This window comes from Varanus komodoensis, unplaced genomic scaffold, assembly GCF_004798865.1.
Source record: "Varanus komodoensis strain SLA01 unplaced genomic scaffold, ASM479886v1 scaffold2, whole genome shotgun sequence".
Classification (NCBI taxonomy): domain Eukaryota; kingdom Metazoa; phylum Chordata; class Lepidosauria; order Squamata; family Varanidae; genus Varanus; species Varanus komodoensis.
The window spans coordinates 61,036,023-61,061,847 of NW_025335568.1; the positions used below are offsets into that span (position 1 = coordinate 61,036,023).

Here is a 25,825-nt window from a genome sequence, read left to right on the forward strand (position 1 = left end):
AGCACTTTGAAGGTTTGAAAGCACAATGCTATGGGACACAGTTGCTTTAGTACAAGCAGGAATTGGCAGACAATGACTGACATTGGTAGCTGAGCTAAAGCTTGGCTACCAAGACCCTGAAGATGGCACAATGTGAACCCAGGGACAATCTCTTGCTCCCCTCCCCAGTTCAAGTTTCTACAAGCTCAGCACAACTGCAGAGACCATCCCCAGTCCTGTTTCCAGTTCACAACTTGGATCATGTGATTATTTTGGTTTCGAGTTGTATCACCTCCAGGCCTCTTCTCCAGTTCGGAGCTAAAGAGTGGGTAGAGACCATCCCCATAGTTGTGCTGAATTCTGAGCCCACCGGAACTGTGAGAACAGGGTAGCTTCAGGCTGAAGAGGGCGCTTTGACTCGTCAGTCTTGCCAGGAGATGATGGTACATCTGCTATAGCAAACAGAATTGTGGACTCCTTAGTTGATGTATCCCCTACCCTTTGGGCATGTGTGCTGTTGTAGAAAGGTCAACTTTAAAAGTCACAGTTTAAATGTACTGTTTTCTTTCCTAGAAACCAATTAGTAATGGTCTTCCTCCCACACCAAAAGTGCATGTAAGTATTAAGTTTTGAACAAGGTGAACTATTCAAATTAATTAAAATGCTGTCTAAGGGTGTTGTGGAGTACAGCTTCGGTTTAAAGATTAAACGACCATACTCAGCTTCAAGAATATTGTGCCTTTAGAACAAATACGTAGTTGAACTGGTTTTTAACGAGTTGCAGAGAGGCAACCATTCCAGAGGAGCCAGGGTAGCATTGCTGTCTCTCCTGCAAACAAACATTTTTAAACTAATACAAAAATCAACCTTATGCAGTCTTCTGACAAGTCTGATTCATGTGTTCTCTTCTGTTTATATAGATTAAGGCATCTTATTTGCTTTGGTGTTTCATAGACAAGGAACTGTGAGTGCCAGTCTGTGTAACAAACATGAGTGGCAGAGAGAGGGATGCATGTAACATTTGGGAATATTGCAAGGGTGAGTTAGGAGTGCACCTGTTGGACACTGCCTCAGTACACATACACTTGATTGTAATATCTCTTGCTGTGTCACTCTTTTAAAAATAGATCAATCAATCAATCAATTTGCATCTCAATTATAATGATAATCTAACTGGGTAAATTTCTTAAACCTTGAAACTTACAGAACTTTTCCAGCCAGTCATGTTTAAATCACTTATTCCCTGCCCCATTAGTAATCAGTTATAGGTATTCATTAAAACAAGAAGTCAAAAATATTAATTCCCTATATGCACTGCAAGGTTGTACTCTTATCATGAAATTGGACTGGCATCAGAAAACAGAAATATAATTTTATAACTTCTAAATTTAATACAATTTAGTATATTCTTTTAAACTGTAACACTTTTATGCTAGAATCCCTTTTGAAAAGGAAATCAGGTATCTAGTTTGAAGATCCTACCTGTTTTAGCATACTTGAATTACCAGAAATGTTGGAGAGCAGGTTGGAGAACTCAGCAACACAGTAAAATGCAGTTTCAGTCTTCATTCTTGTAGGGACAGCTTGCCCTACTTTCTTCTGTATAGCTTAACAGTATTAGGTTTAAAGTTTTCAGATTAAAGAAGAGGATTTTCTCCTGAAACCTAACAAAGTGTGTTCTTCTATACATCTTTCAGTTTGCATTCATAAGCTTTAAGAAATATTCCTCAAACAGAAGGCTTGAGAGATTATTTTTTCCTGCTTTGTTTTTTTAATGAGCAGGAGATAATAAGATACAGTTAACATGTTTTTACTCCCCAGCATTAAAGTATAAGTCATGTAAAGAGGTCCTTGAGCTCCTGTACTCAGCCCACAGCCATGTATACGTAACCTTCCCTGAAAGGCAAAATGAACACCTAGAGCACGTGATCCCACAATCATCTGCACATAGGATTCTTCCTGATCTTGTGTAAATAAGTTTTGTTATTGGTACATTTTCTTTACAAAAGTGCAGTGAAAACTGATCATGAGTGAAACATTTAATGAGGGTTTTGTTTTGTTTTTTTTAAATCATTATTTGTTATATAAAAGTGAAATAAATGCTAAGGAAACCTTAAAAACAAGGACAATTTCATATTTTGTCTCTCTTTTTTATATTAAAAACATACTCCCTGAGATTTTCCATATCATAAACTAAAATGGTAGTTGTTTTATAGATTTTTTAAACCAAGAAAATGGTTAGAAAACATGGGTGGGGCATGAAGGCTGACTGCCACAGTTATTTTTAGCATAGGTAGTATTTCTGACTGGATTTGTTAGTTACTAAGGGTGCCGTCCTGTGCCAGTTTAGACAGAAAAATGGCTGGAGTGTGCTGGGAGTCGTACAGCTTTTTTCTGTTTGAACTGACATAAGATTGTGCCTTATTTGGCTCTCTCTTTATTTCTCTGATAGTATACTTAAGTCCTTTTTTTCAGCAACTTTTCTGGAGTAAGCTGCCTCTCAGATGAACAGTGTGCTTGGGATTAAGGTTGAGGCAAAACTGCACTTTGTCCTGGATGTGTATATCTAAAAACATCCTGTTGGCTTGGTTCACACATAATGCTACCCCATTGTTGAGTTAAACCATGGGTTGCCATTACATGTAAACCCAGAACCAGTTAGAGACCCTCAGCCCAACCCTCACAGGGTTGTTGTGAGGAGGAGGAGGAAGAGAATTATATAAGCCACTTTGAGTTCCTTGAAAAGAAAAAAGGCAGGGTATAAATATACATAAATAAATACCATGGATTGTTTTGCCGAGATATAGAAGCACCAGCAAGAGGAGTTAAAAAGACTCAGTCTTCCTACTCGTCAGTACTTAAGTGCAGTAAAGGCATTTGTTATACAGGGGAGGAATTGGGTAAAATGGAAGGGAAACAGCAAACTCAGGGACTGAGCATATAAAACATAGTTGATTCATCACCAGCTAGGTAATTACTTGACAGAGCAATAAACTATGGGCTAGATAAATCATGGGCTAGCATTACGTGCAAATTAGGGCTTTGTTTGGGCATTGTTCTTCCTGCTATGTTCCTTCAACTTCTTTAACCTCATTCTGTCTCATTTGCCAATTTAATCTGATAGCCTATGGCAGCCCATGTGATTCTTCGGTCATATTAGGAAGTTAACATCTGATATTGCAGTGCATTGAACACACATAAACAAAATGTGGCTCGCCACAGCTAATTAAATTGTAGGCAAATGAGAAAAAGGCTAGTCGGTGAAAAGCATCAGCATAATGGCACTGAGGAGCAAGAGCAACCCAAAGAACAAAGGAATGCAGAGGTGGTATTAGTCCAGCAGGCTGGAGCCCTGAATCTTTCATTTGATGCCCCAAATCTCTGGGAGACCATTAGCCCCACCAGTCTGCTGTCCATGGGCACTGGCTGAAATAAAGGTGCAGGAACTACGATGCATTATTGCACTGGATCCCTCTGAACTAGCAGGCTTTTTGCCCAAATGTGCTTCCCTTCCTGCATCTCCCCCAATCTTTCTGGCAGCATTTTTCCCCACTGTCCATACATCACATTTTACAAATAGGGGTCTTCTTAAGGGACAGGTTCTTTCAAAATAAGCACAGTCTTTAGAGTCTGCATAAATTAAAACATATGCTAATTTATTCATTTCTTTTGTCCTGTGGGCCTGGGTTTATCTTTTCGAAAGCTTATCCTTTCGAAAGCTAATAGAGAAGGGATCCCTGATAACATTGAAATAATGCAGGTGTTTCTCAAGGTGAGAAGTACTTCTTTAGCAGTTTGGCTGCCTTGAATGTGTTAATTTCTGGGAAAAGCTGACCTTAAAAAACATGCAGTGCTGTGCCCCAATGAAGCTGAATCCTTTGTTTTAAATGGTGTGTGGTTTTATTTTTCACAGATGGGCGCTTGCTTTTCAAAGGTTTTCAATGGATGCCCTTTAAAAATTCATTGTGCAACCTCATGGATAAATCCTGATACAAGAGGTAATAATTGCATGTAAACTTTGTATAAGTTTTGTATTCACAGTGTGTTCCCACTAAACCAAAAGAAAAAGAAACAGCTGAAAACTATTTTGTGACCATTTTGGTTGCCCCGCTGATACCCAAAGACATCCTTCTCCCAGGCAGTTAAACAAGATGGATGCTTTTTTCTGTTTTCTGTTGTGAAAACAGGATTCTCTTACCAGGATTCTCTCTTAAGCTGAAAACTTTAGAAGACCCTTGCTGGATCAGACCAAAGGTCCATCTAGCCCAGCATAGTTTTCACACAGTGGCCAACCAGCTGTCCACCAGAAACCCACAAGTAGGATATGAGTGCAGCAGCACCCTCACACCCATGTTCCCCAGCAACTAGTGTACATACACATACTGCTTCCAATACTGGAAGTAGCATAGGACTAGGAGCCAATGATAGCCTTTCCTCCATGAGTTTGTCCAGTCCCCTTTTAAAGCTGTAAAAATGTGTGGTCATTAGTGCATCTCATGGGAGTGAATTCATAGTTGTGCACTGTGTCAAGTATCTGTCCTGAATCTCCCACAAATGGGTTGACTGTGGATTCTAGTATTGAGAGAGAGAGAGAGAGAGAGAGAGAGAGAGAGAGAGAGAGAGAGAGAAATGGCTTCTTCTCCACCTCCCATATACCATGCATACTTTTGTACAACTCTATCATATCTCCCTTTATTCAGCTCTTAGGCAGCAAGTGCCCCTTCCTCTCTGGTTGTTCCAAGAATTAGTGCTGGACTTAAGTCAATGCAGCCCTTGCCAGATGATTTTTAGACCAGAATGTATTCCTGAGACAGACTACCATCCAATTTCCAGCCTTGTACACAGGAAACATTTTCTCCAAGTTGTCTCCAAGGCTTGCACCTTGGCTCAAGTATCACACTTCTGAGTTGGACAGATCATTCTGAGATTCTTCATTCTGTTGAAGATTCTGCTGTCTTGAATAATCATCCTCCATGAACTTGCTACATTGGCATTCAATCCTGACTTAAGATAATTTTATGAATAAGGCCTGATCTTACACATGCCTCAGAATGGAATGGGTAGTATCTTCAAGTGTAAGAACAAGTTGTACCAAGGAGTGCAGATTGGGTATACTGTAGTTGAATGCACTCTCATGTAAAATTTCTCTACAAGAAAAGAAATCACAAAGATAAATTCTAGAAATTCTAGCCCAGCTAGTGCTTTCTCCTGTTTTAGTTTTCTGCTTGCAGTGTTTTTTTTAAACTTACACTAGCATTCAGAAATAAGATACTCCACCTGCTGATCAGAAAGAGGTACAGTCTGTTCTTCTTCATTAATACTTCACTGTTCTGCATTTTGTAGATGTAGCTAAATTTAAATAGCACTGACTCCAGGATAGGGCAAACCTTAAACCACTGATAGACACTTTGTCCATTATCATTTTGCACGAGACATAAAATGGTCCCAACCCACCCTCGTTCTTAAAATAAGAATTGTGGTTATACTTTTAATATTTTTTATGGGAAGACTAAATAGCTGGGTGTCAGAATACCTTAAAGACTGCCTCCCTCCGCCCAGTTGATGGTTGATCTTCCTCAGAGGTCTCTGTGGCTTCAGATGTTAGGCAGATGCTGCAGCCCTTTTCATTGGTGGTCCACCAGTTTTGTAATTGCACCTGAGGGAGGTTTGTTCACTACTGCAGGCAAATAGCTCTTGATTTGCTGAGATCCAGCGCCTGGGAAATACCTCTTTGTTGACTTTAGCTTAACATTTAAATCCTATGGTGAGGGGGATTGTCATTTCAGACCATGCACTGAAATGAAAGCAGAAAATTTCATTCTCCTTCTCTGGCACAAAGTGCTTTAATGTGGGGTGATGTTCCTCCTTAATGCTTAGCTTGTATATATAATTGTATATCACTTTTTATAATCTTTTAGCTACTCTGAGAAACTTTTTCTTAATAAAGTGAGATGTTTTAATATATTTGTTTCTGTGCAGACCAGTACTTGATATTTGGTGCTGAGGAGGGTATTTACACATTAAACCTTAATGAGCTCCATGAAACATCAATGGAACAGGTTGGTGTTCAGATTTTGACTTTTCTGTGTAGTGGCATGAAAGTAGTGGTTCAAATCCAAGACCTATTTCATCATGTGATCCAATATATTTTGTTTCTGTTCTTAAGGACTTCTCTCAGTGGATAACTGTATTGGGACTGAAATTCTTTAGGACCAGGTTTTATCTATTCCTGAGAGTAAAGGCAATTGAAAAAAAAGTCTAAACTTGTGAAATCCATGACTCGTGGGGGATTTCTAATCACCAAATCTGTGAATAATGTGCTTATAAGTTCATACTGAGTCTTAAGTCCAAAAGTGATAGGAATTTGGATGAATGTAACATTTTATGAAAGTACTCTGAGTACAACTAGTAAGAGGCAGCTCTTTTTCATTTGCTTATATTAAATGCTAAAGAGTTGATTTAATATGTCTATGCTGCTTTTCAAGTTCAGCTCAAAGCATTCACAATAAAATTGTGTGTGCGTGTGAGAGAGAGAGAGAGAGAGAGAGAGAGACAGAGAGAGAGAGAGAGAGAGAGAGAGAGAGAGAGAGAGAGAGAGAGAGAGAGAGAGAGACGGATGGATACAACAAGTGTTCAGCCTGTTCTGGATGAAGTTGTATTCCTTCTGAAGGAGCTCATTCATAGCTTGATGGTTCTCTTGGCGTTATATTAGGCACTTGAGATTCAGGCGATCTCAGTGGCATGGAGTGCCTTCTGCCAGCTTAGATTGGTGGCTGAGCTATGTCCTATTTGGACAGAGATAAACTGCCTTCTCTGAGGTCCAGTAACCTCCAAATTAGATCAGTACAATGCACTGTATATGCGGGCTGCCTATGAAGATGGTTCAGAAGTCATACCTTGTACAATATGCAGTGGAGCCATACTGATAATGGGGACCAGAGGCTCTGAATATTTAACATAAATTCTGGTCCACTTACACTTGCTGCCTGTACATTTCCAAACCCAACTTATGGTGTTGAATCTGACCTATAATGCTATAAATAGCTTTGGACCACAGTACCTGAAGAAACTTCTCTCCCAGCATCAACATACCTGTATACTACAGTCATCTGAGGCCCTCCTCTTACTACCTCCTCTAAGAGGGGTTTGAAAGGTGGCAAGAAGAGAGAGGGCCTTATTTGATCCCTCAGTTATGAAATAATCTCCCCATTGGTGCCTATGTGGCACCAACATTGTCATCTTTTGGTGACAAATGTACTTTGAGACTTCTGGTAGCATTGGACTGGTGTTAACTGGATCCTGAAATTCCTTGTTTTTGATTGTTTATACTTGTTTACACATATCCGTGTGTGTGCACACATGTGCATGTATTGTCTGTTTATATGCTCATATATAATACTGTATTTTCAGCAGTGTTCATTTTTGTAAGCCAGCTGGGGAGCTCTGGCTGTTGAGTGATATTGAAATGGTAAGAAATGAAATTAAAGTAGCAGCCTAATATCAAAATGCAGTAACACATCAAGCAGTGTAATGCCAGTATGCAATTCAATAAACAATATAGTTTAACACATATAATGAAATAAGATTTCAGAAAAAAAATCAAGACTTTATTTCCAAGTAAAGGCACCTAAACCAGTAAACCAACTGCATAAAAATAAGAATAATCTAAATGTAGAACTCCAAAATGTAAAGCATAACTGCATGTAAGACAACTAATTCAGACAATTCATCCTGATAGGTCCATATCGACATCCAGCATCCCTACTAGAGCCACTCCACAAACTATACAGTCTCTGCTCTTGCTTGGGCAGCATGACCATTGTCACCCTCTCACACAGGAGATAATAGAGTGAGTGTTCTTGAAGCTAAGGATCTGTGCCATTGTGGCATCCTGGAGACCAGCTCAAAGCAAAAAGCCCCACTGGGGTTGACAATAAAGGATGCTCTATTATGAGCTGCCTTGTGAGAATACTAGCTCCCTGGAAGCAGTTGCTGAACACTAGCCCAGTACCAGCTAACCTGGCTCCTCTGGAATGGGCCTTCCTTTCCCATCCTGGGGTCTGCTTGACTTGTGCCACTATGAGAAGGAGCAAGGAAATGGTACTCTTTTGCTCTCATCCTCGTCAGTAGAGAGACTCTGCTAGCCCTGGGCTTATTTTACAATCCTTCTAGGGCAGCCTTTTCATATAAAACCAGTCAGATATGTTGGACTACAACTCCCATCACCCTAACCTAGTTATGATGGGAATTCTGGTCTAGCACATCAGAAAGGTACCTGATTGAGGAATGCTGTTACAGACTGTTAAGTGAGAAAGCATGCTCAACTACTGTTGTTTTTAAATTTAGGAGCGTACAAAAAGCCAAAGGTCTACCTAGTCCAGCACTCCTATACACAGTGGCAACCCAGCTGCCCTCAGGACTGCACAAGCAGGATGGGTGCAAGACCTCTGCTGTCCAAGCTCCTCGGTAACCAGTGTATATAGGCCACCACCTCTGCTAAATGAAGGAGCATGTGGCCAGCAAGGCTAGTAGCCATTGACGGCCTCCTCCCTCAAGAATCTGTCCAGTCTACTTTTTAAAACATCCAAATTGGTGGCTGTCACCACTTCCCTTGGCAGCCTTCTCTAATTCCATAGTTTAACTGTACGTTGTCCTAGCCCTCCCACCAGTCAGCTTCATATGATGACCCCGGGTTTGAACATTGTAGACGGGGGAGAAAAATGTCCTCCTTTCCACTTTCTCCACACCATGCATTATCCCAAACACCTCTGTCATGCCTTCCCTTCCTTACCATTTTTCTAAGCTCTTGTGGCTGCTTCTCCTAGAGAGGTTCCTTTAGCAGCCTGATCAGTTTCGTTGCCCTTCTCTGTACTTTTTCCAGCTCACTAATGTCCAGGTAAGTCAACCTGAATTGAACACACTATTCTAAGTGCAACCATACCAAAGATTTATATATGGGGAGTAAGATCTTGGCAGTTCTTTTTTTCTAATCCATTCCTCATTATACTTAGCATGGAGTTTGTCTTTTTCACAGCAGCTGTGCACTGGGCCAGCATTGTCAAGCTGGCGGCAGCTACCTCAAGATCCCTTGCTTGCTTAGTCACTGAAACCCCATCAGCATATACTTGAAGCTGGGAATTTTTTTTTGTCCCAACATGCTTGAATTGTGCTGTATTTAAAGTCTATACTGTCCTTGGGAATCTTGTACTGGAGGGTGACTTATAAATTTAGCAAAAAACATTACTTGAGATGCTACCTCAAATAACAATTTCTTATTTACAATCTCATTAGAAATGACATTCTTGACATTGTTTTCTCTTATCAGCTATTTCCCCGACGATGCACATGGCTCTATGTAATGAACAACTGTTTATTATCAATATCTGGTAAGATCTTCTTTTGCATAATTTGGAATGTGAATGTCTGTGGTCATACATGCCACTATTTACCTTTTTAAGGCATATTTGCCATTTTATTTACAGGTAAAGCTTCTCAACTTTATTCCCATAATTTGCCTGGATTGTTTGATTATGCAAGGCAAATGCAAAAGCTACCAGTAGCTATCCCAGCACACAAACTTCCTGACAGAATACTTCCCAGGTAAATTTAGGTTTCTTTATCTTTCTTTTTTAAAATGTGGCTCAAAAGCACAGTTTTGAATTATCTCTTTTAATTAACTGTTTATGAAAATGAGTTTTAATTAATGACTTATGAAAGTCATTTCATAGATGAATTGGACCCCTGAGGAGAAGTGTGGGGAGAGAGTGGAGGAGGAGTTGAAAAAACCTGGAAATGTAAAAATGGACTATTCAGGGTTTTGTTTTTTTTAATGGGTTGCATCCAGTTGGTGTCCTCCTATGATGGGAGGTCCTTTGATCCAGCAGAGATTCCCACTGGAAAAAGGGAGAAGGGACGTTTTAGCTTATAAAATAGAAAACAGGAAATAATTAAAAAGTCTACATTTACATTAGATCATGGGAGGAATAAGATTACAGGGGGAGGAATTGGCTTCTTTCTTTGCTCATATTCAGCATGGAAAAGAAAGTATCTGGTGAACAGTACAGGAAATAGGAGGAATCTTACAGCATGAGTATAGAGAATATTAAACCTCTTCCACATGCTGTGCCACTTAAATTGAGGTTTGGTTGAGCTGCCTCCTCTGTACCTTTATAGCTCTACAGATATGGGGCTAGCAAAACTGCATTTTGGAGGACAGGTTTAATGCACTGTCCCATTAAATCTTCTACCCTTTAGATTGTGAACACCTCCCCCCCTCCCAAAATTGATAGGGAGCAAAAACTGAAACCAGGCTCCATCATGAGACCTCAGCTTGAATTTGCATTTTTTTCTTTATATCTTCCAGGAAATTTGCAGTTTCTGCAAAGATCCCAGACACTAAATGGTGTCAGAAGTGTTGCGTAGGTAAGTAAAGATACAATCTAATTTCCCTAACTCTATCTCTTATGGTAATTTGTGCTTGCATGACTTTGGCAATAAAATGGTTGGCTTGAAATGTCACATGTACTGTATGAATCTGCTTTAGTACCATTATTTATGAGGAGTTATCAGATGACTTACTTATTCTGGATAAGGATAGGTTTTGTAAATGAATATATATTTAATCTTTTAACTATGTATGTTCCAGTGTGGATTCTCAGGCTGGCATATCTCGCTGTATGTGCTGACTTTAAAGTACACAGCCAAAGTGACTCAGAGCCTTCGGGAGGAGCCAATGTTGCCATCTGGTCCACAATTGATGGATGAGTTCCAGTTGTTGCGGCCTGATGATGTGGACAAGGTGCTTGGACAAGTATGTCCTACCACCTGCTTACTGGACCCTTCCCCATCTTGGCTACTCAAGAAAACCAAGGACGGGATTGGGACCTGGATCCTGGAGGTTGTCAATGCCTCTCTGAGGGAGGGCTGGGTACCTGCCCCTTTAAAGGAGGTGGTAGCCCGGCTTGTCCTATAGAAGGCTTCCCTGGATCCAGAGATGGCCACCAATTATAGACCGGTGGCCAACATCCCATTTCTGGGCAAGGTATTAGAGCAGGTGGTGGCAGGACAACTCCAAGCACTCTTGGAGGAAACTGATTATCTGGACCCATTTCATTTCGGCTTCAGACCCAGGCATGGTACTGAATCTGCCTTGGTTGCCCTGTACGATGACCTGTGCAGGGAGAGAGACAGGGGGAGTGTGTCCCTGTTGGTTCTCCTGGATCTCTCAGCGGCTTTTGATACCATCGACCATGGTATCCTTCTGGATAGGCTAGCAGGATTGGGGGTAGGGGGCACTGCTCTGCAGTGGTTCCGCTTCTATCTCAATGGCAGACTCCAGAAGGTGGTGCTGGGGGACTATGGCTCTGCACCATGGCAGCTATGCCATGGAGTTCCGCAGGGTTCCATCTTGTCCCCCATGCTATTTAACATCTACATGAAACTGCTGGAAGAGGTCATCAGGAGGTGTGGGCTGCGGAATCATCAGTACGCTGATGATACCCAGCTCTACCTCTCTTTCTCTACCAATCCAGGTGAGGCAGTGGCTGTACTGAACCGGTGCCTGGCCAAGGTAATGGGCTGGATGAGGGCCAATAAACTGAAGCTCAGTCCAGACAAGGCGGAGGTCCTGTTGGTAGGTGGATCGGGCTTTGGGATGGGGGACTTTGACCTAGTCCTGAATGGGGTAGCACTCCCTCTTAAGGACAGGATCCGCAGCTTGGGCGTGCTCCTCGACCCAGAGCTATCGTTGGAAGCTCAAGTGACCTTGCGGTGGCGAGGAGCACTTTCCTTCAGCTTTGGCTGATCCATCAGCTGCGTCCCTACCTGGAGAACGACTGCCTGGCAACAGTGACACATGCATTGGTCACTTCCTGATTAGACTTCTGTAACGTGCTCTATGTGGGGCTGCCCTTGAAGACAGTCCGGATACTTCAATTGGTGCAAAATAGAGCTGCCAGGCTGCTGATGGGGACTGGGCGTTGTTCTCATATAACCCCAGTCCTCCGTCAGCTCCACTGGTTCCCCATTGAAGTCTGGGCCCAATTCAAGGTGCTGGTTATCACCTACAAAGCCCTGAATGGCTTGGGACCTGGTTATCTAAAGGAGCGCTTGCATCTATATATGCCCTCCCGCCCCTTGAGATCGGTGGCAGAGGCCCTTCTCCGGGAACCCTCTGTGAAGGATATTAGGAGGGTGAGTACTCGGAGAAGGGCTTTCTCTGTGGTGGCGCCCCACCTATGGTATGTGCTCCCCAGAGAGGTCCGCCTGGTGTCATCGTTATTTGTTTTTCGGTGCCAGGCCAAGACCTTTTTATTTAAACGCCATTTTAACTGTTAAGTTTTATTTGTTGATTTTAAACTGACCAGGCTGTTTCCATTATTTTATTTTATGTATTTTATTTATTCGATGAATTTATTTGTATTTATATGTGGGATTTTATGATTGTAAGCCACTCCAAGGCTTATGTGATGAGGGCGGCATACAAGCTGTCTAAATAAATAAATAAAACAAGGGGCCTCCTACTCTCTGCAAATCAGTATGTAGGGACAGTTGTGTTTTTGTAGGGATGTGCTAGGGAAAGTCTGAGCCTAGGGATCCCTAGGAGGGAGAGCCTCATAGGTGACCCTTAAATATATCAGTCCTCTTTGCAATTTTCCATGCAGCTGCATAATATCAAGGGAAAGATGGGAAAGTGTATAGGTGTCAGGCTTTAATACTAGTTCTTCTCTCTGTGCAAGTAATCTCCATTGCTCTCAAAGACTAAAAAATGGCATTCTTTCCAGATATGGTCAGTTCAATGCCTATTGCCCCAGCCAGAATGGCCAACAGATCTGGAAAATGCCAGTTGGGGAAAGATCTGCTAAGTCACTGCTATCAGCCTTTTGTCTTAGAAAAATGTGGAATTTACAGAAGATTAAAAAGCCACCAACATGATAAGCTACCACCTCATCACAATACTGGCCTCCAGTTAATGTGTTTCTAAGCAAGGCCAGCGTGATCAATAACCTACACTACCAACTTTCTAAATGTCAAGTTCTAAAGGAATTAGAAAAGACATAAAGCAAGCAAGCACTTGCTGAATCTGTCTCAAGTAATTTAAGAATAAAAGCTTCAGTACTGATTAGTAACAGTGTTGTAATATATCAGTATTACTTTAGATAGCATTGCTATATGCTGTCCAAAGAGATGCTGTTTTACAAAGAATGAGAAGCTAGTCCCTATCATGGGGCTTACAATCTTAAAAAAACACACTCAACAGAAGAGAAGGTAAAGGGAAATGGAAATAAACAGGCAAAGAATATATTCTGCTTCCAGGTACTTTGACTTAGTTACAACAGACTATTTCATGCTTGGGGTGGTGATGGACACCTCTGGCCCTCCAAATGTCTTGGCAATACAGTTCCAGTCACACCTGGTCATTTACCAATTCTGTTGGGCTAAAGTGTGCTTGAGTCCAGTAACATCTGAAAAACACCCAAGTTTCCCTGTCACCTGACTGAGGAATTTGTTCCAAAGGAGTCAGAAAAGGGGAGTGTTGGGGACAAATTGGGAAGGAGAGGGGGAGGTGGTTTATGGAGGTATTTGGAGAGGCAGTTCAAACAAGGGGGTAACAAGAGAGAAAGGATAGTGTAATTTCACGGAGCAGGAGACTTATGGGTAGCTAAGTGTGGTGCTGAAACTATACAAGGAATAAATGAGGGAAGCAAGATAATAGAAGAACTTGAAGCCAAAATGTTTGGGCAGGATCTGAGCACAGATAATGCTAAATTTTCAAGGGACTGTCATCCTCATCTTTAATACGTCAATAGTCATGATTTTCAAAAAAAAAATGGGTCAAAGAAATTGTCAAGTAATGCAGTGGAAAGTTCTGAAAATATTAACACCATCTGACTTGTAGTTCCAATAAGGCCCCCCTCCTCACTATATGATATTATGAAATATAATCTTACCATTGTATATGTAGCCCTGTGGAGATGAGGCTTTGTCATTTGAGAACATTTGAGAGCTGGGGTTCAGCATTGTATCATCACACTTGACTTCCATACTTTGGATGTTGGTAGAAATGAGAAATTGACACACATAGGTCTAGTTTGTCTGTTACTCCGTCAGATGCAGAACAAGTTGGAAAGGAATTGGATGTTCAGAGACCTGTATTCATCAGCGATGCTCAGTGCAGGGATATTAAATATGCCACCATCATCTCAATATTCTGGATAGGATCTGACCTGCTTTGCAGTTACAGAGATTGAAGTCCCTGTGAGATTTGAATTGTACAACTATTGCTTTAATTCAATACCTGGAGAAACGCAGTCCTTATTTTTTCTGTTTGCTAGCAATAATTTAAACCTATTCCCAGAGGGACAAAGCATCCCACAGCAACTGTCCTGGCCTGCAGTAAGTTAATATGGACCATGAAGCAGTGGTAACCTCAGCCTTAAATCTTGGCATCTTACTGTCTTGCATTTTCTCCCTTTATGTCAAAGTCTGGATTTAATCTACAAAAGATCCTGCACTAATCCCATTGCTATATACAGGCAGCTCAGTCCTAGCAAACAGGGAAGACAGATACCCATTACTTGCCAGGCAGTTGTCCAAAAATAGCATCTACATGCCAGGAACGATGAAGTGCTTGGGATACTTGCATAGCTATCTCATCTCACTCCCATATTTGCTAAGACTTTGGATGCCCCTTTAATGGTGTACCAGTTAAGAAGAATTGGAGCAGTGCAGCATCATAGGTCTTTTGTGGATCAGGCCATACAATGTATTGACCTCTTCTAAGTCCTTTACTCTACCCTAAGCTATTATATTTTTTTTTACAGTGAGAAATCCTTACTCAGGCCACAAATATCTTTGTGGGGCACTACAGTCGAGTATTATCCTTTTAGAGTGGGTTGAACCAATGCAGAAATTCATGTTAATTAAGGTAAGTTCCCTTGCAAAATTTCTCTTAATTAAGCATTCTTTACAACAGAATTTTAAAACTTTTAAATTTAAATTTAATTTTTAAAATCTGTATATAGTAGCTAAAATTATCAGGGAAGCATGTATGCCCTGAAGGAAACCCCTAGTTTGCTAACATAGATGCATATCCAGCAATAGGAGAAGAAAAGGGCACTTCATGGTCAGAAGTCCTACAGTGCCAAAGCTTCTTCATTTCTCTGATGCGCTATTAGCAAGCAAGACAATACTGACCCTTGACCTGGCTTAGTGTTTTTTCTCTCCCGTTGGTGTTGGTGGAAGAGAATTTTTTTTAAAGAAATGGAATAGGGAGAAGGAAAACTCTGCCCTCCCATCCTTTGCATGAGCATAGCAGGAGTTGATGGAACTTAGGAAGTGACGGCTCCTCTGCCATGGATTGTCACCTCGCCTCCAGTGTCCTTATATGGACTACAGGGCAAGTTTATAAATGCAGTAATAAATAAAATATTTCCTTCCATGCATTCAAATGGCTATAGTCATGGTAGACCAAGATTTCTGTAAGTGCAACAGCAAGCCAATTGGCGGTATTGGAGATTCTTGGGTCTGTGCTGCAAAAGACTACAGAAAAAGCTTATTGTACCAATAGCGATGGCAGAATCCACATACAAACCTTATTTGTTCTGTCAAGTTGTTACAGTGATAATGTTTGATGTTGTTATGTTAACAGTCCCATAATGACTTTGTGGCTAACACTTTTCTTAATTTAGCACATAGACTTTCCTGTACCTTGTCCATTGAGGTTGTTTGAAATGCTGGTCGTACCTGAACAGGAATTTCCTTTAGTTTGCGTTGGTGTAACTAAAGGGAGAGACTTCAATCAGGTGGTGAAATTTGAAACTGTCAACCCAAATTCTACCTCTTCATGGTTTACAGAAACAGGTTTGTGAATTATTTTGTTCAGCTTTCCTAGTACAGTTAATTAGAGCATGGCCAGACCAAGCATAATGGTGGCTCCAGAGAGAGAGAGAGGGTTGTCCAAATCGACAGACAGGGTTTTTGGTGCATGGATGATAGTGGCCAGCTTATCCCTGGGAAGTAGAATTAACATGTGACCAGCCAAAGCTGATAACACATGCTCCTTACCACAGAATTCACTTGGGCTCCTAATGACATTGGTGAAATTAGGAGTGCCTATTGTTTTTCAGACAGTGTAGTCCTCTCTAGAGCAGACAGTAGGCAATTGTACTTGTGCCTGGAATTGCCCACCCATAGAGGCTGTCTCTTTGTGGGATTCAGCCTTCACTCGTTTGGCCCCACATTCAACCCATCACTGTATCCAGGTGCTAATTTACAATAGGGAAGCATTTTTTTTCAGTTTGCATATAACTCAAAAGTGCCTATTTGGAGCCTCAAATGTGAGTGTAAATGGAAGTGCACAATTTCTGAAAATTTTAACACATTCCCAAACTTTCATTTATATTCACAAAATACGCCCTTTAAAAAAAACGTGCAGTTTAAAATGCTGAACAAGTTAAAGTGTGCTATTATAGCTTAATTGTGGGAAAATGAACATTGTTTAAAGCTGTGCATTCTTGAAGTCAATGGAAGAAGTGTGCACTTTTGAAATATGCATACTTTTCACATTCAAACGAACAGATAAAATAGTTAAAAAACAAGGGAAGAGCCAAATCAGGCTTTGACATAAAGCTAGAATTTTAGCAGCATGAGCATCCGTGTTTCTTCCATCCCTAAGTCAAACTGTGCAGTTGCTCTTGATTCAGATGTTGCAGCAAAATAAAGCCAGATGTGCATTGATGACATATTGCTCCAAATCTCCCTTAATGTGCTGTATTCACATAGTACCAAACCAACCAGTATCATATGTACATTGATTCTGATAAAGAAAAATTGCCCTGGATTCTTATGCAATTCAAATAGTTAATTATTTGACTCATCTCGCTTAAGATTATAATTACTCACGAATGTCCATTAATCTTATTTCTGTTATAGATACTACACAGACAAATGTTGTTCATGTAACACAGTTGGAGAGAGATACCATTTTAGTCTGCTTGGATTGTAAGTGACATGTGACCTAGATAAACATATTCCAAAAGGGTGCAAGATTTAGGAAAAACTGCTGAATGATATATGTTGTTTGTTTTTCAGGCTGTATAAAAATAGTCAATTTACAAGGTAGATTAAAATCTAGCCGAAAACTATCTTCAGAACTCACATTTGATTTCCATATTGAATCAATAGGTAAGTTTTAGCCTTTATCCTTCATCAGATGGCTCTTCAAATATCTCATTATATAATACATAAAGGACCATGCAAAGGTGAGAGGATGCACAGCACTCAGCCTTCTGTTTTTATAACACACCTTTCTTTCTGCATATTTCTAAATACAATTGTGGCTTTAAAAGCCAGTTAGGACGGATTGTAAATTATTTCTTTTTAAAGTTGCTAGACTGTAAACTGCTTTTAAAACAAATAAAAAAAATCAAGAGAAAAAGGAAAATATATGACTCGGGCACTGTTTGTAAAGGACATTATTAGATAAAATCCTACTTTATAAAATATAAACTTTTAATATCCCTGGAAATAAGGATGACATGTACAAAAGTATAATTTGCAAAGATGGTATCTGGGAGTTTGTAATGAGTTCCAATGTTCATGCCTATGGGTTCTTATATGTTATACAGATATAGATATATTTTTCTTGAACTTAGATTTAAAAACATTGTGCCGTTCAAATAAAGTGGCTATTGTAGCATTAAATGTGAGTTTTTGCCATTTATCGTTTGGGTTCCCATAATCTCTTAGAGATGTAGGATGTATCTAGAGTTATATGTGTGCAGTGGAGCAGATGGAAGTGGGCATCCCTAGCCCTCCCTCCTCTCTATGACAGCTTGTGCAAACTCCCAAAAGTGCTACACAAAACTCAGATCATTGTGGAGTACTGAAGAGAAAAGTGAAGGACCCTGGAAACCAGGCAAAGAGTCGCATGTGAGGGGAGGAGAGGGGCAGCTTCTGCTTTCACTTTTGACTAAAATCTCAGTTCTGTGTTATACATAGAGCACAGTGCCCTGAACCGGGCCATTGGCTTCTGGTAGGGTTAGGCGTTTTTAATTATTTCTAGATTGCATCCAAAGGCTGCAGTCCTGCACACATTCAGATGTGTGTGGAATCAACACAGTCTAGGTGCAAATAAGTATGATTACAGCCTATAAAAAGCTAATTTGAGTTGTCTCTTCCAGTTTGCTTGCAAGATAGTGTTTTGGCTTTCTGGAAGCATGGGATGCAAGGCAGGAGTTTTCGGTCAAATGAGGTAAATATTGCAAGATGAAATAAAAATCAGTGTCATTCTGCTTGAATTGTCTTGAAAAAGACACTTAAAAAGCAAGTTTGCTTTTCTTAGTATCCATAATTAACATTTCAGTCTTTAAATGATTTTGTAAACTAAAATGGCCTTTCTGTGATGTTTTCCCTAGAACAAAGGGCTACAATGATCAAAAGAAATAGCTGGAAATTCCCAGTTGTGCTTATGTCTGCTTATGTATGGATTTGCTGGGTAGGCTTTGGCAAAATCAGATTTAAATGCCCCATCTGAAAAATGTAGGTGTAGTAAGAGAGACATATAACATAGGATCAGTTGTTCAGATTACTGAACTCTGCAAAAATATTTTCAGCATGTGATATTTATATATAGCATTTTCCTTGAAATAATATGGTACACTCTTTCCCTGAATATGGTGCACCCTGAAGTGGTACACTTTTTAAAATTGATCATCATTGAACTATGAGAGCTTCAGCTGTTGGGCATTATAGATAAAATAAATAGATCTAGTTGGAGCAACTTTAGAGCAAAACAAATCCTCAAAAAATATTATTCACTTGAGCATTATTAAGCACTTAAAATAAATTATTTATTTGGTGTTTCAAATAGATCACACAGGAAATTTCTGACAATACAAGGATATTCAGACTCCTTGGATCTGACAGGTAGGATTTTTTCCAGCCATAACATACTTAAAAAAGTAAGAAAATGGGGAAAGAGAGGAGTGGGAGTAGACAAATCGTTGGGCTTGGGGTCAGCATTGGGTTAGTGGGCTTCAACAGCTGCCAAGAGTACATGACAGCTGAGGAACAGCAGGGGTTCCTGCCACCAGATACTTGCCTGCCCCTCTCCTTTCCTTTGGGGCAGCGGTGAAGACTGGGCCCGATAGACCAGCAGTGTTGAACTCAGGCCCAAGGACCAGATCAAGCCCACCTGATGTCCCAACTTGGCCCTTGAAGGAGGGTGGTCTCAGATGACTACAATCCCCTTTCCTGTTCCCATCCATTCTGCCTTCAACTGTTTTGTGGCTCCCAACCTCCTCCATTTTTTTCCTGTCCTCAGTGGTTTGAATGCCTCCCCCAAGGCTTAGTTACTTGTAAGAAGAGTTGTAAAAGCTAAAAAGATTTCTGTTACTTTGGATAAACCTGGCTCTGTTCCTTTGGGTGTTGGCCTCACCCTCCATTGAAATATGACCCTTCAGGCTGTCACAGACTCAAGGCCCACCATCACTCACCAAGCAGGGGGCGGGCGGAGTGCACAGCTCTGAAACTTGCCCACATTGCCACTCTTGTGAGCAGGGGAGTAATCAGTGCTGGCCAGATCTGCACTTTCATTCCAGCACCAAGGAAGAAGCCACTCCTCCCGCAAGGGTTCTTGCCTTGGACGCCCCTGCCCCAATCTGAAGCTGACTCTTGGGGTAAAATGAGTAATAAAGTGATGTATTTGTCATCATCATGATCATCATTATTATTGCAACTTTTTCTTCTTTTCTAGAGTTGTGGTACTGGAGAGTAGGCCAACAGATAACCCAACCGCCAACAGTAATTTATACATTTTAGCAGGACATGAAAACAGTTACTAAGAGGTAACATGCATGGGAATTTAATCTTGAAAGAAAACACTACTGCTTCAACACTTACAGATGACAACACTTTATGGCTGAAATTGCACAAAAACTGCAGTACCCCAACTTCAGTTGCTTGGTAATTTATTGTGGTGTACAAGAGAGCAAGTGAGAGGAAGAACATTTGCCTGAATGATATGGACATGCTTAGCACATTTATACCACGAAAGTGCTTGATTCACCATTTATGTAATCTTTGTACATATATGCATTTTTTTCAGTGAATTGTATTCTGAAGGCCTCCCTTGATTTTATGTAGATAGTGGTCAAGTCCTACCTGTACAGATGTATAAAGATCACTGAGGATATTTGGGGTACTATTTTAAGGACTATTCTAAAATTGGATGCTAGCGATAAAGACAGTGCATTTAACACTATTGTTATTTTATTATGTAATTTACTAATATGAATAAATCATACCTTTTAGACATTGTAACCAAGGCTGTAATCCTATTACAATCTTGTTTTTAATTTTATGCAAGTACACTGGTGTTTTGGTTACACAAAGTATTCATGTGTGATGTATTTAGTCACGAAAGTAAGCTGTGACTTTGTGGATATGATTTGGGTGTTATAATTTTAGTTTATTTGATATTTTTCTTTGTGAAACCAGCCAATTGAACACCTGTATTTTTATATTTAAGGAAAATTCTCTTAATTATTTTCTGTGCTTGGAAAAATACATATTTTGGAATGGGAATAAATCCCAAATAGTGGTACCTTGGCATAATTATAAATATATAAAATTATACTGTAAGCATTATTCCAAGTTTGTTATAACCAGTGCCACTCATATCATGCAAAAGAAAAGGAATGCTTTATTTCACATGAAGTAGTTGGAATATTTCGGACTGGATCAGGAAAATGACATGTAAAAGGCTGCTACACATGCTTAGTGCTCTGTGCAGTACTTTAGTGATATGCATTAACACTTGGATTAAGATGAAGGGATGCATCTTCTTAAGATATGGGTAACGGACTTGGCAGGGCAGGTTGAATACTATTTATAAAGAATTGCTGTTGTAACTTTTGGATCTGCAGAGATCCTCCACCAGTTCTCATAGGATTACTATGCACTGTGGGATTCTATACATGATTCACATGTGCAGAGAGCAGAGTAGTCCATCTACTCTGGTTTTCTTTCTGTGGTGGGATCTCAGAGACCTGAATTTTTCAAGCTGCATTCCAGGGAACCTTGGAGTTCCTCCAAGGCTTAGCAGAGGGCTTCCCAATGAGAATATCAATAGTAACAGAAAGAGTTCCTGAGAGATCATGTGCTTAGCCCTACTAGTTTTTCCTTGCCACGAGCAGACAGAAGGAATTTAGGATAGGTTTTTAGTTCATGCAGGGTAATACTAAGGCCCAACAAAGAAGGCCTACAGCCCCTGGGGACTGAGCATGCACCTTATGCAATAGCTAAGAATCCTTGGTAACATGCAGGAAATCCTTTAGCAGACAAGTTATTTCTCTGAAGGTAGGAAACCCACTGCTACACAGGGATGCATATAGAATGCACATAGGGCTTTGTTCTGCATATAGAAAAGAGTTGCTGGATGGAATAATTGTCTCAATTCAACCTGTTTAGGGGATTTTTCTTTTCTTTAATTCAGCCTTACTCTGTTTTCACTTTCTTCCTTTTAATGTCTTAACACCTGGCCAAAATAATTTAGTTACTACCTCACACAAGTGAATTAAATGGTTATTAAACATCACAGGAATTTTAGTTTTGAGTAAAACTATTTTTGATTGTTTTCCAGTGCAGTATGATGTAAATGACGAGTTTTAGAATAATGCACATACTGGCTTTTTTGTATATGTTCTTTATACTGTGATATAAACTATGAACAAACTGCATTAAGGTGATTTATGGTCTGTATTGATGTTGTTGGTAATGCTTTTGATTATTTCCTAATGTATATAATGTAAAATAAACTTTTTTAACATGTTTGTTGTACATGTGGATACCATCTGCACTCATTTTCTGAATAAATTAAACTTCTGCTGATTTGGGAAACTTGTGTCTTAACTGAAATTGTTTTTAATTCCAGTGAATATATAGAAATAGTAACACTTAAAGTGAGGTTAGGTACTAAGCTTATTAATTGCAGCTTGACTTGGTCCATAAATAATGACATAATAGTGGCTTATTACATGTGAACACCACTCTTTTGTGCTTGGCTTGTTGATACATCTCAAGCTTCTGGTATTTAAAAAAAATTCTGCAAGATCAAAGGCTGCCCACACCTGTTACATAAATAACACTGCAATTTTTGCCTCTATTTCCAAGTTGAGATTTGTCTTCAGTATATTGTATGCCTTAGCTAGCACTCAAGACTTGCTGGTCTAAAAGTTAGAAAATGCAGATTTAATTCAGTAAAAAGAAATTATACAAGAACCTTGCATATTTTGCATGAATCATCCAAGTGCTCATAAGTGTGTTTGTGGGTGGCCCATTCACTCTAACAGAAAGAGCCAGTCCCTATTTGCAAAGGAATGAGCACAGCAGCCCTTTTGGCAGCAAAATCAGATTGCAAGATTGAAGTGATAAAGAACCTTGACATTTATAGCAGTGCAACTTGGCAATGACATTTTTAAAAGGGAGTATCTGTATGTCTAGTCTTTCTACTAGGATGGAATAGTGATAACAAGTTTTTAAGTCTCCTACATAAACAACAATACTAGAACCAAATAGGCCTGGACTTAATTTGAGTCAGTGATTAAAATAATAACTAGTCTTTTAAAGCAGAAATACTTCTTTTATCCATTTGAATTGCTTGGACTTCACCAATTCTGTGCAGTAAATGGGAAAAATAGCATGGCTTTACAGATCAAAGGGGTGACCAATCCCTCATCTTCCTTTTTCTCCTCACTTTGCAGTCCGAGTGTCATTTTTATTAGCTGGGCTTCAGCTTCTGTGCTAGTTGTGCTTTGTTTATTATTTATTATTATTATTTATTAAAACATTTTTATGCAGCCACATTCGCCGAAGCCTCGGGGCGGCTTACAACAAAAAATTAAAATAACATTTTAAAATATATACAATAAAATACAAATATATAATATAAAACATACACTATAAAACAAGCCGCCCTGGCCAAATAAAATTCAATAATATTAACATTTAAAATACTGCTTAAATAAAAAGGTCTTCGCCTGGCGCCGAAAAACAAATAACGACGGCGCCAGGCGGACCTCTCTGGGGAGCGCATTCCATAACTTAGGCGCCACCGCTGAGAAAGCCCTCCTCCGAGTAACCACCCTCCTAACTTCTTCCATGGAGGGCTCCCGGAGAAGGGCCTCTCCCGCCGATCTCAGGGGGCGGCTGGGCATATAAGGATGTAAGCGCTCCTTCAGGTAACCAGGACCCAAGCCGTTTAGGGCTTTATAGGTCATAACCAACACCTTGAATTGGGCCCGGACTTCAATGGGAAGCCAGTGAAGCTGACGGAGAACTGGAGTCATGTGAACATAACGTCCAGTCCCCGTCAGCAGCCTGGCAGCTCTATTTTGGACCAATTGAAGTATCCGGACCGTCTTCAAGGGTAGCCCCACGTAGAGCGCGTTACAGAAGTCCAAACGGGAAGTCACCAACGCATGTGTCACTGTCGCAAGGCAGTCATTCTCCAGATAGGGGCGCAGCTGATGAATTAGCCGAAGCTGGAGGAAAGCGCTCCTCGCCACTGCTGTTACCTGAGCTTCCAGTGAAAGCTCTGGGTCGAGGAGCACTCCCAAGCTGCGGACCTTGTCCCTAAGAGGGAGTGCAACCCCATTCAGGACAAGGTTCAATTCACCCTCTCCGAAGCCCGATCCGCCAACCAACAGGACCTCCGTCTTGTCTGGATTGAGCTTCAGTTTATTGGCCCTCATCCAGCCCATTACCTCGGCCAGGCACCAGTTCAGCACAGCCACTGCCTCACCTGGATTGGTGGAAAACGAGAGGTAGAGCTGGGTATCATCAGCGTACTGATGGTTCCGCAGCCCACACCTCCTGATGACCTCTTCCAGCGGTTTCATGTATATGTTGAACAGCAAAGGGGACAAAATGGACCCCTGCGGTACTCCATGGCATAGCTGCCATGGCGCAGAGCCATAGTCCCCCAGCACCACCTTCTGGAACCGGCCATTGAGATAGGAGCGGAACCACTGCAAAGCAGTGCCTCCAACCCCCAATCCCGCAAGCCTATCCAGAAGGATACCATGGTCGATGGTATCGAAAGCCGCTGAGAGGTCCAGCAGAACCAACAGGGACGCACTCCCCCTGTCCTTCTCCCTGCACAGGTCATCATACAGGGCGACCAAGGCAGATTCAGTACCGTACCCGGGTCTGAAGCCGGACTGCAATGGGTCCAGATAATCAGTTTCATCCAAGAGTGCTTGGAGTTGTCCCGCCACCACTCGTTCTAACACCTTGCCCAGAAACGGGATGTTGGCCACTGGTCTATAATTAGTGGCCATCTCTGGATCCAGTGACGCCTTCTTCAGGACCGGTCGGACTGCCGCCTCCTTCAAAGGGGCAGGCACCCGACCCTCCCTCAGAGAAGCGTTAACCACTTCCAAGATCCAGGTTCCAATCCCGTGCTTGGAATCATTTATTAACCAAGACGGGCAAGGGTCCAAAAGGCAAGTGGTTGGACGTACTCGCCCAAGCACCTTGTCCACATCATCGGGCCGCAATAACTGAAATTCATCCAATAAATCTGGACCAGACGGCAGCGTTGGTGTCTCCTTTGAAACCTCTGAATCAATAGTGGTGTCCAGCTCGTGACGAATCTGAGCGATTTTCTCCCTGAAATGCCTGGCAAAGTCGTCACAGCGGGCCTTTGAGGGTGGAATCAGGTCTTCCTTTGGACCTGGACGGACCAGGCCTTGCACCACTCGAAAGAGCTCCGCCGGACGGCATTGTGAGGAGGCAATGGAAGCGGAAAAGAATCTCTTTTTTGCCGCCCTCACCGCCACAGCATAGGCCCGATAGTGGGCTCGTAAGTGTGTTCGGTCAGATTCATCTCGTGATTTCCTCCACCTACGCTCTAGTCGTCTCCCAACCTGCTTCATCGCCCTCAATTCAGGAGTATACCAAGGGGAAGAGCGGGCTCTGCCCGGTGGGAGAGGACGCTTAGGAGCGATCGTGTCTACAGCCCTGGTCATCTCCCCATTCCACAGTTCGACCAGAGCCTCGACAGGAGCACCCGTCTTGTCAGCCGGAAACTCCCCCAGGGCCTTCAGGAATCCTTCTGGATCCATCCGGCTCCGGGGGCGGACCCACATAATCGGGTCCGCACCCTTACAGAGGGAGAAGTCGCTCTCGAGCATAAACCTCATCAGGAAGTTTACCGTAACTTTGTGGTGTAAATACCTGTTGCTTTTATTGGATGGTGATCTACCATTCTTCACAAGCTTAACATTATAGACAGATGACTATAATGCATTCTTTGTGGGACTGCACTTGAAGAATATTTCACAGCACGCCCAAGCTGGAGATGATAGATCTGCATTAGCTCTTATTACCCTGTAAAATGAAGGTGCTGTGTTTGAATCAAAACCTTCCATTACATGAGAACTCCATTAATAAGCCACTTATGCCAGGGATAGGCAACTTGTGGCCCACCATATGCTGGGCCTATAACGCCCTTTAGCTCTTACCATTGGTTATGCTAGCTAAGGTGGATGGGAATTGGAGGCTAAAACACTGAGGATCACAAGTTGCCCTTATTCACTTGTGTTGACATAGGGGACCAGGGTGCTGGTCCCAGTAAGATCTCTATGGGACTTCAGTATTTATACCCCTCCATTGGTGGAAAACAAACATCATGTTTTTTTACCACTTCATGAACCAAAGACAAGACGACCTTTCCTTTGATTCCATGACTGCTAGGTTTGCTGAGGGATCTTCGGTGAGGGTCTTTTTCAAAGGCCTTTTGGGATTTCAAATAAGCAATGTCTACCAGATCACCCCTGTCCAT

General features: G+C 41.3%; 1 protein-coding gene across 6 annotated transcripts in view; it reads left to right on the forward strand.

Annotated features, from left to right (window-relative positions):
• MAP4K3 (mitogen-activated protein kinase kinase kinase kinase 3) overlaps window positions 1-21,879 on the forward strand; it is an 82,141-nt gene extending 60,262 nt beyond the window's left edge. For all 6 annotated transcript variants that reach the window (XM_044429696.1, XM_044429697.1, XM_044429698.1 and 3 more), the window contains 13 exons: window positions 553-594; window positions 3,893-3,977; window positions 5,959-6,038; window positions 9,305-9,365; window positions 9,462-9,579; window positions 10,343-10,401; window positions 14,802-14,905; window positions 15,669-15,840; window positions 16,912-16,980; window positions 17,071-17,163; window positions 18,162-18,232; window positions 18,851-18,906; window positions 19,736-21,879. In XM_044429696.1, the coding sequence (XP_044285631.1) occupies window positions 553-594; window positions 3,893-3,977; window positions 5,959-6,038; window positions 9,305-9,365; window positions 9,462-9,579; window positions 10,343-10,401; window positions 14,802-14,905; window positions 15,669-15,840; window positions 16,912-16,980; window positions 17,071-17,163; window positions 18,162-18,232; window positions 18,851-18,906; window positions 19,736-19,823 (1,098 nt within the window). In that variant the 3' untranslated portion in view covers window positions 19,824-21,879. The remainder of the gene's footprint in view (window positions 1-552; window positions 595-3,892; window positions 3,978-5,958; window positions 6,039-9,304; window positions 9,366-9,461; window positions 9,580-10,342; window positions 10,402-14,801; window positions 14,906-15,668; window positions 15,841-16,911; window positions 16,981-17,070; window positions 17,164-18,161; window positions 18,233-18,850; window positions 18,907-19,735) is intronic.
• Window positions 21,880-25,825: the final 3,946 nt, after the last annotated feature.